At 51.0% G+C, this 14,352-nt stretch overlaps 1 protein-coding gene across 12 annotated transcripts in view; it reads left to right on the top strand.

The window, feature by feature from the left end:
- Positions 1 to 14,352, top strand: part of Cdc14b (cell division cycle 14B) — a 120,871-nt gene that overhangs the window by 75,280 nt on the left and 31,239 nt on the right. For 8 of the 12 annotated variants that reach the window (XM_058585149.1, XM_046462749.1, XM_046462747.1 and 5 more), the window contains exons 10-13: positions 2,783 to 2,921; positions 3,071 to 3,236; positions 3,930 to 4,027; positions 13,433 to 13,549. In XM_058585149.1, the coding sequence (XP_058441132.1) occupies positions 2,783 to 2,921; positions 3,071 to 3,236; positions 3,930 to 4,027; positions 13,433 to 13,549 (520 nt within the window). Of the gene's footprint in view, positions 1 to 2,782; positions 2,922 to 3,070; positions 3,237 to 3,929; positions 4,028 to 9,020; positions 9,165 to 13,432; positions 13,550 to 14,352 lie in introns of all 12 variants that reach the window. The other 4 variants (XM_046462750.1, XM_046462756.2, XM_046462751.1 and 1 more) reach the window with 3 other exon arrangements.

The following is a 14,352-nucleotide window of genomic DNA, read 5'->3' as shown; positions in this document are numbered from 1 at the left end:
AGGAGCGCTGGATGAAGACCCTATGAGGCGGGAAGCAGAGATGCATTAAGAAGCAGGTCTGTAGGGAATAGACCAAGAAGGGGAATAGCTGGGTCAAATGGTGGCTCCATTCCCAGCTTTCCAAGAAATCTCCATACTGCTTTCCAAATTGGCTGCACCAATCTGCAGTCCCACCAGCAATGTACAAGTGTACCCTTTTCCCCACATCCTCGCCAGCACTTGTTGTTGTTTGACTTCCTAATGGCTGCCAATCTTACTGGAGTGAGATGGTGTCTTAGGGTGGTTTTGATTTGCATTTCTCTGACTGCTAGAGATGGTGAGCATTTTTTCATGTACTTGTTGATTGACTGTATGTCCTCCTCTGAGAAGTGTCTGTTCAGGTCCTTGGCCCATTTGTTGATTGGGTGGTTTGTTCTCTTATTGTCTAATTTTTTGAGAGGAAAAAAAAAAAAGAAGCATGTGTGTCTTGTGGGCTGCTGGGACAGAGCGCCACACCCTGGGTGTCTTAAGTAACAGTGTTGGAGGCGGGTGACCCCAGGCAGCCTGAGGTGGTGGTGCTCGAGGATTGGGCTCTGGCAGTTTCTGTCCTTGACTTGCCGAGCACTGTCTTCCCTGAGCTTTCTCAGGGCTTCTTGGGTCTCTTCCTTTTCTTGCAAGGAAAGGCCCCTCCCTTCCAACCTCGCTCAACCTTATTTCTCTCCAAATATAATCACTTGAGCAGCTAAGGCCACGTACACTGAGGTAGTGGTGAGTTCAGGTCTGTGATTCTGCTTTCTGGCCCCTCAAAATCCATGTCTTTGTGGCCTTCACTCACTGAGTCACAGCAGCCCGATGTCTTCGTCCATTTGAACACCCACTCCAAGTCCACAATGTCATCTGGGGCTGGGAGGGAGCTTGGTCGTAGAGCGACTGCTTAGCCCATCATCTAAATTAGGTTCAAGAGACCCTGGAGATGAGATCCTCCCTGTGGCAGGTCTCCTCTCCAGCTGTGAGCCTGTGAAATCAGGCAAGCCGTGTGCTTCCACGACACAGTGGCCGAGGAAGTGTAGGGTGGACATTCCTCTTGCAGAAGGGAAAGGTCAGGAGAGGCCCCCAAGCAAGTCCAAAACTAGCAAAGCAAACACCATTGGATTTTTTTTTTTTTTAAAGAAAGAGTGAGAGAAAGAGAGAGAATTTTTTAAATATTTATTTATTTTTTTTAGTTCTCGGCGGACACAGTATCTTTGTTTGTATGTGGTGCTGAGGATCGAACCCGGGCCGCACGCATGCCAGGCGAGCGCGCTACCGCTTGAGCCACATCCCCAGCCCCTGGATTTTTTTTTTTAATTAATATTTTTTAGATGTTGATGAACCTTTTTTTCATTCATTTATTTACATGTGGTGCTGAGAATCGAACCCAGTGCCTCACACATGCTAGGCAAGTGAAGTGCTCTACCACTCAGCCCCAGGCCCAGCCCCAGCCCCACCATGCTCTCTCTAGAACTTATTAGGGTGGTTTTTCTCTTTTTTTCCTCTCCCCTCAATATGGCTAGCCTGAGAATTTCTGAACCTTTAGTTTCTAGTTCCTTGTTGCTTACCAAGTCCTCTTCACCCATCTTTTTGCACTTAACTAGCCATCAAGGAGAAGCCAGGCTGTACCTTCTCACTTCTTTCACAGATTTCTACTAAATCTCCAGGGTTCTCATTCAACAAACACTTCCTTCTGCAAAACACGGGGTTGTGTGCTGATGATTTGCCACTTAATTACGACTTCCCTCCAGTTTCCAGTAGTGCATCCGGCATTCCACCTGAGGTAATCCGGCATCACCCTCAGCATCCGTATTCCTAGCAACAGTCCTTTCAGGGCCACCTGGGCTGCTTTTGTTTCCCCCTCCTCTTAGCAGTATTGGCAAATGAGCTAAAGGCCTTGCCCGTACTAGGGAAGCATCTTCCGCACAGCCATACCCCAGTCCACAGCTTTTTCTAACATGCCTCAGAACTCTAAAGGCCCCTGTAATTCTGACCTTAAAGCCACTTCTGCATGCTAGTGTATTTGTTACAGCAGCATACCTTTTCTGATCCACATAAGTATTAGGATCTTCTAGGGAACAGAAGCAATAGGGGTGTGTGTATGTGTGTGAGAAGGAATTGGCTCACGTGAACATGGAGTCTGGTGAATCCCAAATCTGCAGTGTGGACTGGCAGCCACTGTGATCGGGCCCTTGGGTGAAGTGCAGATGCAGCTGGCAGGAGACTTCTCTGGGATGCGGGTCTTTTTGTTCCGTTCATTCCTCCAGCTGATTGGATGAAGCCCACCCACATTACGCAGCGAAGTGTGCTCCCTGAAAATTCTGCATTTAGATGTTAAATTCACCCAAGCACTCCTTCCCAGCAGACACGGCACACGACATTAGCCATCTCAGGGTGTAATGTCAATCGTCTGGACACGAGGAAAGGAGGGCAGCTGTAGTGGGGCTGGGGCTGGGGCTGGGGCTGGGGAGAGTGCTTGCAGGTCCTAATTGGATGCGATTGTAAGGGCAAGACTCGGGCAAGATTCAGGGCTCTGCTTGAGAATCCAGCGACTCTCAGTCTCAGCTACACCTCAAGTTATGGGGGGGATTTTAGAAACTCGGTGTCCAGCACCAGTCTTTAAAGCCTCCCGAGGTTCCAGTGTATAACCAGCCCTGAGACCCAGTGTTGAGATAAGCAGGATCATGGGAAGTCTTAAAATTTTATTTTTCACCTGCCCAGAAAATTTTAGAGTTTGCAAGACGAGGTTTCATCCACTGGTTTGTTTTCCTAGCCGGCCTCGGTCGCACAGGCACTCTGATAGCCTGCTACATCATGAAGCACTACAGGATGACAGCCGCCGAGACCATCGCGTGGGTCCGCATCTGTAGACCCGGCTCTGTGATCGGGCCCCAGCAGCAGTTCTTGGTCATGTAAGTAGATGGGAAGCTCTTGTCATTGCTCGGGGACACACACGTCTGGAGACTGGGGAGTTAGTTTCTAGTAGGGGCAGTCTGGTCGGAAAGTGTCGCTCATGGATCCTTCTGGAAAGCTGTGTTTTATCGTTGCTTGCATGCTCTAGGAAACAAGCCAGCCTCTGGATAGAAGGGGACTACTTTCGGCAAAAGTTAAGGGGGCAGAAGAATGGAGCACATCGGACAGCGGCTGCCTTCTCCAGACTCCTCTCGGGTGTTGATGACATTTCAATAAATGGTGTGGAGAATCAGGACAAGCAGGAACCTGAACCGGTAATTGAGCGGTGCCCAGCACTGTCCCCAGCACCATCCTCAGCGTGCTATTGTCGGTGCTTTATGTGCTGTTGAGCACCTTGTAGGGCGATGGAGAAAACTAGTCAGAAATAAGAAAGCACATATTATTATTACATATTCTCAATTGAGGGGCCATGGTCACATAGTTCTTTATACGTATAACCCTCCCTAGGAACATGGTCCACACAAGAGCTAAAACAAATTTGTGTGTCGTCCCCAGAATTAAAAATTGGTTTTAGCTCTCTAGATGATCTGGTTGTTCCCTGCCCTGGCCCACCCGCTCCCTCCTCTCCCGCCTGCTGATTCGGGAACTGGGAGAGGACTCACAGAGAACGGTGTCTCTGGGCCGCGGTACCACCTGTCGTAAGTGGCATGGTGACATTCTATAAAGAATGATTCCCAAACTGAAAACCCATGTGCCGCTCCACTGTCCGTAAGCTCTGTCACCAGAGGGCCAACGGGGTTGGTGCCTGTGAACTTGATATGTGACTCGTTTGATTTTGGAAAGAGAAAAATGTTTTAAAGTTGAGCAGAAACTCTGTGTGTGTGTGTGTGTGTGTGTGTGTGTGTGTGTGTGTGTGTGAGAGAGAGAGAGAGAGAGAGGCCGCTATGCTTTTCTGCATTAATAAATGTGACCTGCATCGTTAGCTTGGTGTCTTTGTACTTACACAGTACAGCGATGACGAGGAAGTCAGTGGAGTGACACAAGGTGACAGACTCCGGGCCCTGAAAAGCAGAAGACAATCAAAAACTAACACTATCCCGCTCACGTGAGTCTGGTTTCCTTTGCTGTGGTTGGTCCTGCTTAGTGTGGGTGGGTCGTCGCGGCAGAGTCCCCTGCACTCCCCTCCAGCCGCATGCCCCTGGCTGCCCTCTGTCGTGGGTGCCGATGGTGGTCAACATCCAGGGCTGCTCGCCTGGGAAGCCCTCAGCCGCCTGTCCGCCCACGTCTTTGTCATAACCCTGGGAGCTGTGCTTGGCCAGGCCAGCCTGTGCTTGGTGGACCACGGTGCTGCCCTCGGGGGTCGCCGCAGAGTTGTGATGACGACTCTTGATGTCCACTACCCACCACAGGTTCCCTGTTCTGCTCCAGTGGAACCGTAGAGTCATCACGTGGTGTGGGGACCGCAGTGAACTGGTCTAGATGATACTTGGGTAGATTTCCTGTTGGGGAGTTATTTTCAGATTGCTGCAGATACAGCACATGAGACTAGGAGGTGCCACCGTGGAGGGTGTGTCCCCGGGTGTCTTCTCCGCACGTCGCTGGCTTGGAGTCAAGCTCACGGCCATCCTGGGCTATTGGATGGTGTGGAGGGTCAGATTCCATGGCCATCGTGCTTTTCCTAGGTTTTCTCCGAGAGTGTCCCCCTGACTTGGGTCCCTTCCTCCTAGTGACCTCCCTTCACTGTGGGCCAACAGGTTTCTGGCTTTTGTCATGAGGAGCGAGTCATTTATTTAGGAAACATCCTGTAACGTGGCGAGGAGCTGACAAATCATTGACGTGAGCCGGGACAGGCTTTCTTTTTAATTAAAAGTGGTTCTCAGTGGTGCCACCCCGTAGTTTCAGGTTCTGAGGTCACATTACACACCAGGCTCCCCAGGAAGGTCTTACACAACCCAAAGCGGAGAATCAGGTCTTCCATCCAAAGTGCCTTATGAGTGGTGCTGACGTCAGGCGTTGATTAACGACCCTCCCCGCAGAGTGGTCTCTTCAGTCAGGTAGGCCCCTGCACAGCCGTGCCTTTCATGGGGTGCGTGTCGTGTGAGTAGATACGTGGAGTGCACTGTGTGATACACTTCAGATTCAAGGCCTTTGTTTTGATTTTATTAATTTTATTTTCTTTATTTTTTTGGAACGGGGTTTTGCTGTGTGGTGAGGTGGGCCTTGAACTCCTGGACTCAAGCCGTCCTCCTACATGCCTCCACATGCCCAACTCATTAAACTTTTTTTGGGGGGGAGGGGTACCGGGGATTGAACTCAGGGGCACTCGACCACTGAGCCACGTCCCCAGCCTTTTTTCTATTTTATTTAGAGACAGGGTCTTACTGAGTTGCTTAGCGCCTTGCCATTGCTGAGACTGGCTTTGACTCATGATCCTCCTGCCTCAACCTCCCAAGCCGCTGGGATTCATAAACTTTTTTTATCTGAGGCCTTAGTACTTGTTTTTATTTAGAAAATCATCGTCCTGGAATTAGACGTGATGGGGGAGGGTAGGGAGGAGGCCCGAGCAGCCTCTGAGACTCTTCAGTGCCCTTGAGTTCCTGGGGAGCTCCTCATAATGCGACTGTATTTAAGGGGGAGGGGCGGGCTGTATGTAGCTTTAGAGAATCTGCCCACCCAGCAGGCTCCCCTGTGGCAGATGCTGCTTCGGCTGCTGACTGTCCTGTGAATTTCAGGCTCTAGAAAACTGATGCTTTTGGCTGTGTCCAAAGTTTCTGTTTTGTTCTTTGAGAATCTGCATCATGCCAGGTGTGGTGGCACATGCCTGTAATCTCAGTGGCGAGCCTTGACTCTGGAGGCTGAGGCAATAGGATCACAGGCTCAGCAACATAGTGAGGCCCTAAGCAACTTGTGGCTCAGTGGTTAAGCACCCCTGGGTTTAATCCTTGGTAACAAAACAAAACAAAGAATTTGCACTAGCCCTTTATTTCTTAATAGGTCACTGTCCTCTATTCATTGTTAGGATTGGAATTTAGATTCTTCTTCTTTTTCTTTTTTAACATGGTTTAATTTTTATTGATTAGTTTGATTGGATACCAGGGATTGAACTCAGGGGCAGTGGACCACTGAGCCACATCCTCAGCCCTATTTTGTATTTTATTTAAAGTTAGGGTCTCCCTGAGTTGCTTAGGGCCTAGTTTTTGCTGAGACTGGCTTTGAACTCATGATCCTCCTGTCTCGACCTCCCGAGCCGCTGGGATTACAAGTATACACCACTGCACCCGGCTTAGATTCTTCTTGGTAAAATTTCCATTAAGTAGGGCCCTGTAGGAGAGGTCCTTTGGTCGCCCTCTCCACGACCTTCAGGGTATGTTTTCTAGAGTTCCAATCACTTGGTGCTCAGTTCTAGGAAAGTTGAGATTGTAAAATTTGTAAATGGTAATTTTGTTTTTTTCCCCCTTCAGTACTGGAGATGGAACCCAGGGTGCGTTACCACTGAGCCACGTCCCCAGCCCTTTTTATTCTTTAATTTTGAGACAGGGCCCGCTAAGTTGCAGAGGCTGGTTGTGGACTTGAGGTCCTCCTGCCTCAGCTTCCCGAGCTGCTGGGATTGCAGGCGTGGACCACTGTGCCCAGCTGTAACTGGTGTTCAGATTTTAACTACCCGGGGAACCTGCAGGTGACCCTGGATGTCATTCTTTTCACCCGACCTTCGGGGAACGGGATGGAAAGTCAGCTGGAATGTTTTGGCGAATGATCGTATGTTACCTGGACTCCCCACTTGCTGGCTGCGGATATCCAGAGTGAAGGTGGTAGGAAAACAGGTTCTATTCAAAGCCCACTTGAAGGAAGAAACTTCCTGCATCTCTGGAGGCTCTGAGAGCCAGGGAAGCTCTCACAGGAGAGGCTGCAGGGTCGGGCCAGGGCAGCAGAGCCACGTTAGCCACTGAGAGCAGGCCTGGATGGCGGTCCGCCTTCTCCCCTGCTCCGCACCCTCAGGATGTGTGGCTCGGCCGGCCTTCACTGGTGCAATGGCAAGAGCAAACCCACCCGAGCAGAGCTGGTGCTGCTGGGGGTCTGCCTTGTAACTGGGACCTGCAGACCAGACCAGACTCACTCCTCCCCCCCCCCCCAGCTTAGGAGTTCACAAATCTGTAGTCCACAAGCATTTTGCTTTTTCCTTTTAATCTCTTAATTAGTCTAAAGTCTAAAGCCCCTGGGGGCTTTTAAATGACACAGCGAATCACCTTCCTGGCCCTTTACTGCCTTTTGGTTTGCCCTCCTCCACTTCTCAGACCCTTTTGCATTTCTCATCAACGTCTTTTGCTCTGGTTGTGACCCTTCCGGCCCTGGGAGAGGTTACCTTTCTTACCTTTTTTCCCTGCCGGGTCTTTGTTGGTATTTTAGAAATGTCCCACCCCACCCCAGTGTTGAGTTGAAGCCTGGGTAGAGAAATCTAAATTCAAACTCTGTCCACTGGTTTGGGCTTGACTCAACTGTTCCTGCCAATGAGTCCCTTTGCCTGGGTACTGGTCCTTAGTCATGTGGAAATACCTGCAGGAAGGAATGCTTGGTGAGAAATAGACGAGTCCTAGGGACTCTAGGAGAAAGCATGTCAAATACTATTCCTCTGATGTTTCCTTTAGAGTGGTCCATATCTGGGGAGCAGCGAGGTTACTAGAAATGGTAAACGGGCCCCTGCCTCAGAGCCTGTCTCAGACATGACTTTGGTGGAGATAGAAATCACGCAGCAGGACATTGATCTGCTGGCCAGTAGGTTCTCTGTGGTGATTGAGGGGGTTGGCTTTTAAAACTCAGCCAGGCTGCTTGGCTTTCCCTGTGCCGCGGGGTTTGCCAGGGTTTCAGGGTAACAGCTGCAGGTGCAGGTGGGGATGGGTGGGGTCTCCAGTGTTCCCAGGTGTTCTGTCTGTATGCTAATGTGGTCTTATGTCATCTTAACCCTTGATTATTAGATTCACTGTTTTGCAGGAAGCGCCAACAAGATGACGTAAGTATGACTTGGGACAAGTTAGGTTTTATTTTAAGTTCTCCATTTACTATGGTCCCCTTCCTTGGCACAGAGCTTTTAATGACCACGATGACAAGGTCAAGAGAAGAGGTGGCCAGTGAGGCCAGCCAGGCACTTCTGACTCACTCAGCCCAGTTCTCTGCACACAGCACATACTCCATAGAACCCTTTGTGTCTGGTCACATGTGTGTCCAGGGGACCCTTTGCAAGTGCTGTATTGGAGGGAGCTACTGCCCTTCCAGGTGTGAGGAGGTTCCCAGGACCTGTGGACGAGGAAGCAGCCAGCGCAAGCCAGCCTGGCCTGCATGGGGAGACAGCCAGAGCATACAGTGTGCTGTCTGCTGCCCTGGGTGGGGTGGGGTGTGGCTCAGAGCCCAGCCGCCCCTGTGCAGTTTGCCTGAACTCCCGAACGAGTGGGTGTCAGAGCTGTGTCCATCAGCAGCTGTGTCTCCTGTGAGCTGGTCAGGTAGTCTAGGCCTAGCTCCACCGCTGTGGTCCGCTTTATTGTGCCTTTAACTGTGAGCGGTCTAGGATCATGAAGTTACGTCAGTGTGGGCGGTTACTTAACTAGAGACTGAGTTTGACCTTTTGTTCTGTGAGAGGTAGAAAGTCTGGTGATCCATTTTCAAAACGCAGTATTCACCCTTCACTGGATCCAGTTGCAGTAGCCAGTCCCTTTTACCCACCCTGATTCTAAAATGAGCGTAGATTTGCCCGAGTCCTCCGGTCAGGGCCGGGGGCAGCTCTGCATCAGGTGGACAACGGGCAGGGCGCCCGCCCTGAGCTCACCATCCGGTTGGGGAGCATGCCCTGCCCGCAGAGCCGGGTTCCCCGCAGCCCCTCGTTTTCTCCAACAGTTTCCAGGTGTCGTACCTGTTTTGCTGAAGATGGTGTCTCTTCCTCCATGCAGAAGGTTAAAATCCGTTTGGCCCTTTTCATCCCATTTGCTGCTCCTGCCCGGTCAGGGTGTCTGCGGTTCCCACGAGGCTCGATGGATTAATTTGTTTATTTACTACGTGACGACTGTGGCATCCCCAAGTGAACACCTGTCTTTCCCTTCGCCCCTTTCCAGATGCCCCCTAGCTGTGCTGACCTCGGCACTGTGTGGTGTGGCCGTCTGGTGGATTGTGTGTGACTACATTCTTCCCGTCCTCCTCTTCTGTCTCGAGGGTCTCAGAGCCCAGTAGCCAGCGGGACCCTTTGACAGGTGGCTGCTGTAAGTCCCGCTCCTTCTCTCTGGCTCTCTGCTGGCCTGGGGCGTGGTTCTGCCATGCATGCTGTCCTCCATGCCGGCTCTGCTGCTTGGCGGGTCTGCCCCATTCACAGGTTCTTCCACAGGTTCTTTCCAGTGCCGGGGCTGCTGGCAAGGAGGGAGGGCTTCGCTGCTCCTTTCACGCAGGATCTGAAAAATAACACGCCCTGTTTCTAAGTTGCACTTAGCTCTCACCTGATGTTCTGAAATGGCCACTTGTTGACGCAGGCATTTTCACCTGTTCCTGCTTCCTGTCAGGAGCGTCTCGCTGAGGATAACGGGGGTTCCAATCGGTCGCCTCTGCTGCCCCCCTCTCGTTCTCTGTACCTAGAGCATGTCCTCATTGACGTGGCAAAAAAGAATTCTCTCCCTCTGGTCTGCTTCCAGCAGCAGAGTGGTTTTGTGGGCTTGTGGAGCCTGTGAAGCCTGTGACCTGGCCCCTGCCATCACACAGTGGCTCTCCAGAGTCTTCCATCTCCTTCCTTCTCCTCTGTAGGGAGCGCAGTGGGCAGAGCTGTTGACCTTGACTTAAAGGACATAGAAGGCAAGGGGCTGGGTGCTCGTGTCTGCATCCCCTCCGGCGTCTGTAGGCTCCGTTCTTCTCCTTTCTCAAAAATAACCAGAATGTCTTCATTCTCCTGAGACCTTTCATCCTTGAAATGAGTGGAGACACTTGCTCTCTGCAGGAGTGTGTTGGTGGGACGCCACAGTGAAGACCCCCCCACTGAATCAAGTCCTGTGACTCTGAGGCTGGTCACCCTACATTCTTTATTTTCTAAATTTTTTTTGTTCCCTCATATTTCAGAAATGTCTTTCTGGTCCCAACTTGGAGTTGGAAATTACAAAGAGTTCCTTCTAGGATCTCTTCCAAAGTCAAATTCCATGGCCGCCAACTCGGGTGCTTTGTGGTTTCAGTGAGTGTTTTCACATGGACAGAAAGATTTAAAAATGAAGCAGATTATGCTCTTTGCATCATGAGAAGGAAACCCCTCTGCGTGTCCTTTCTTAGGCACTTTCTTGAGTGTCCTTAGCTCCTGGCGTCTCTTCTCCCTGGCGGTTTCTGACATCCCTGGTCTTTTAGGTGCTTCTCTTCACCTTCTTTCAGTGAGCTCTGAGTTCCACGTATTCAGGAGCCTGGGCGCTTCCTTGACTTACTGACTTCAGACTGTCCAGGTGGCCACGGTGTTCCAATGGGGTAGTTGGTGCTTGGGCACTTCACTCCCAGGGTCCATTGCTGTTGGCTTTTCCCAGCTGGCTCTGAGACACCTGACCCCGTGGTCGTCGTTGACGTCTGCCCGTTGCGCCCCACACCCAAGCTCAGTGTCCAGGTTGGCCTTTTAACTGGGAGGGCACAGAAGCCAGGAGCTGTCCATAGTGCCAGTGACTGAGCAGGTCTCACCCACGTGGTCACTGCCTCCCCCTTGCTTGTTTCAGAGGGTCTTTGCTCTGGAAGGCGACCACTCCAGGCCCATTCTGGTCATCATCTGTGGGCAGGTGAAGGAGCCTGGCCTGGGGTTGGCCAAGCTGAGAAGCACTGTCCAGAGCAGCATGTCCCGTTCCTGTGGCAGCCTTGGGTCCTGGGAAAGGTGTCCTCGTTCCAGACCCCACCTCAGGGCTGCCCAGGGACAGGTGCGTGGCGCCCTCAATGGCCTTCCCTGGCCGTGGAGGTCCAGGCCCTCGCTGGCCTGACAGGCAAGATGCGCGGCTTTTCGGCATTTTGCTTTGCTCTGTGCCTTGTGGTGCGGGTGTCCCTGTGTCCACATCTGAGGGTCCTGCGGGCCCAGAAATGCTGCCAAGTGAAGAGTGGACGTGGCCTGAGGCAGAGGGGAGTGAGGCTGAGGAACTCCTCAGGGAGGATGGGAAGGTGGAAGATCTGTGCTGAATGTTGCTCCAAAGCCTTCGGCTGGCCTGGGTGTCACCTCTGGGCTACCTCTGGAAGACTTCAGCGCGCGGTGGGGGCTTTCCCTCTTTGGTGCCTGCCTGCAGGTGCGCTGAGCACTCGGTACGAGCACAGATGGTGGGTCTCCCTGGTGCAGCGACTGCACCCTGAGTGTCTGCCCTGCTCTTCTTAGTTTCAGAATTCCACAGAAATCATTATCTACTAGTATTTCACATCAATTTATGCATATTTTACAGGGAAATAAGTACTTTTTAAAGGCATTTTCTAATCCTAAGAAATATTCCCAGCGAAGCCCGAGCTTTGTTTTCAGTAGTATTTTAACGTTTCAGTGAAGATGAAGGAGTCAGCTCAGGTTTCCTCAGCAGGCAGTGTACAGTATGCAGTATGGAAATTGTCTAGGCCTTTGATTATCAGTATCCCTGAGATTTGGGAACAATGAGGTGTGGTATTTCAGAGAAGCCAGCAGGACCCCCATTTTCTTCACCTAACAAGTGGCTTGGGGGACTGGTGAGCGGCCACCCCGCCGGGCCTGGACCTCAGAAGGAGTTAGGAGGTGGCAGTTGAATTTCGTTTTTTCTTTTTCAGTTTTGGCCTCAAACTTGCAATCCTCCTGCCTCAGCTGCCCAAATAGCTGGGATCGCAGGTGTACAGAACTGCATCTGGCTTGTGCTGTTTTTCTTTATGCGGAATCCCGAGTCAGATCCTTCACAGAGACGAGTAAGAGTCTCTTCCTCACTTTATATCACCAGAGAGAAGTTTTAGCAGTTGGCCAGGAGGAGTAGCGTTCGTAGCCCAGTGTGTGGTAACAGTGGTTGGTAATCATTTCAGAATAGCTTGGAGCAAGGGTTTTGACATGTGTGCGAGGCAAGGGTGAGGCCACGGGCCTGATCCGATTGCAACGTGTCACAAACGTGTGTCAAAGTGTCACGGTGTACCCCATAAATGTCATGAGCTTGTCCCTGTCCTCGGGAGCAGAGCTCAGAATCCAGGCAGTCCGTGCATCATGAACTTGACCACATGTGATCCTGCATGCGGCATTTCTGTCTTGTTAGATCATTCTGTATTCCCAGTGATGAGACCTTAGGAGAAGCTGGACCAAGCGTTGGCTGATTTATCCAGGGTTTGATTTCTCTGTGAGGTGGAGGGCTTGCTTCGGGGGACTGAGACATCTTGCGTGGACGAGGGCAGCAGCCGCCACAGGAGGACCACCTCCTCTTCCCTGGGGGCTTGGGGCCACTGGCAGAGACCAGTCCCAGACTGTGCCCGTGTTCAGGAAGACCTGCTGTTTTGAGCGACGAGGTGTTCCCATCTTACTGAACGTCGCTTGTGCTTTGGTTTGGCTGATCCTGCCACAGTCAGGCCCTGGCTTTGGGTGTTAGCTACTGAGGTGGTGGCAGAGGCCCAGGAGGCTCCGGTGGGTCCTAGTGGCTGTTTCACTTTGCAAGCTGGGTCCTGACCAGTTCTCACCCTGAGGCTCAAACGTGAGAGGAGAAAGCTTTTCCAAGTCAGTGTTTTCTCTTTCAGATGAGTAAACGTTGATACGCATCAGTGCGTGTGTGCTATTTAGTTTTCCAGTGGTTAACTCAGAAGTGAGGACGTGCCCATGCAGTCTTGGGCATCTTCACAGTGACAGTTCAGGGAGATGAAAACACACTGTGAGCAGGGCTCTGGGTGGCTGTCACCTCGGCTCTTCTTTCTGATTCTTGCCTTTGCCTCCTGGGCAGTCTGCTATGGTGGGAAGGTTTTGTCTTTTAGAGTTAAGGCAAGTTTCACGACATTTAAATGATTTCACTCTCATTTTATGGTACTTAGAAATTTAGTAAGCAGTTACAATCCAGACAAAACTCAAATTTTGCTTGAAAGTATCTTAAAACTTTGAAATGTTACAGGAAATTATTGATTTGTGTTCATCACATATACTTTGAGCTGTTATCAGTGAGTATTGTGTAGCTATTCCTAAATTCATATTCAAATATTTCAGAATTTGGGGTTTATGACTTGTTTCCATGACTAGAAATCTGAGTCTGTCTTCACAGATTCGTTTGATGGGTTCTTCAGTGTGGGAATCGGTTATCATGCCCGGCATTTGTTCTCCAAAAGCAGAGCACCCTGGTTATCTTTGTTTAACCTTCAAAGGGAAATGAGGTGCTTCTTCTCAAAAAGGCTTGGTGTTAAAATGTGTTTTGGGGTATTTTTTGGCAAGCATATTGATAGACAATCTCATCATTCTCTAGAAAATAATTTGCATTAAAGGCGCGAATGCCTTCCTCTGTCAAAGTGTCTGAAAGTTGTTGCGGTGAATATAATCTCATTTTTTTCCAACTGTTTTCAGAGTAATTCTCCAGTCCAGTGTTCAGAGCTGTAGAACACCTGAACCTGACATTTCTGGCAGTGCAGGCATTACTAAAAGAACCACCCGATCTGCTGCGAGGAAAGGCAGTTTTAAAAGGTGAGAAAAGAATCTTGTTCTTGGGAACAGCTCCAGCAAGGTTTTCCAGATTGCTCTTTTAGGCCCTAGCTCTCGAGATGGGCAGAAGACCGCAGAGGGCAGGGTCCCTGCAGTGGGAGAGGACTCACCCGGGGGCGTGTGAGATTCTGGGCGGTTGAATGCAGGCTTTTGTTTCCTTTCGTGGCTCAGGAAATTCTTACCCCTGGAATGTGGGCTGCGGAGAGTTGAGAATGTGGTTGTTCTGAAGAGTTTTTAAATGGAGTTTCCAAAGTGCTGTCACAGCTCCGAGGCGTCTTGCTGTCCGTCTGCCAGAACACTGACCATCTTTCTGTCTGCTAGCATGTCTGTTGGAGCACTGGCTGCAGTTCAGCTGGTGGCCAGTGTCTGCCCGTGCAGAGGCCCTTCCTGACCTGAGGCCCGCGGGTCCTCGTGGCCACGGTCCACATCCAGTGCTGCTCCTGCGTCCTCCATTTGTGATCCGGTTTTCATCACCTCTTCCTTTAAATATAGGCCCTGACTGGGACATGGACCTGTCCTAGGACCACACCAGCCACTTGCCACTGTCCCTGTTTACTTATCATGGACCAAAGGTGGACGTTGAATTCTGAAAGGATTCTGAAAACACGTTCTCTTTGAGGGACGCGTCAGTAATGTGGTCACAGCTGTCTCGGGCATGCGAGGTGGGGCCCCTTTGCCACTGCCCGGAGCTGCAGCTTGCGCGGCTCTGGTTTTGTGCTGTGGTCACACAGGTCTCTTACCGGAAACCATTGGCGGCCTGTGGAGAAGCAGAACCAGGCACTCAC

The sequence above is a fragment of the Marmota monax genome, unplaced genomic scaffold (genome assembly GCF_021218885.2).
Source record: "Marmota monax isolate L192 unplaced genomic scaffold, Marmota_monax_Labrador192_F-V1.1 WCK01_AAM20220418_F8-fsc00180, whole genome shotgun sequence".
NCBI lineage: Eukaryota > Metazoa > Chordata > Mammalia > Rodentia > Sciuridae > Marmota > Marmota monax.
This window is presented reverse-complemented; position numbering and strand designations above follow the sequence as displayed.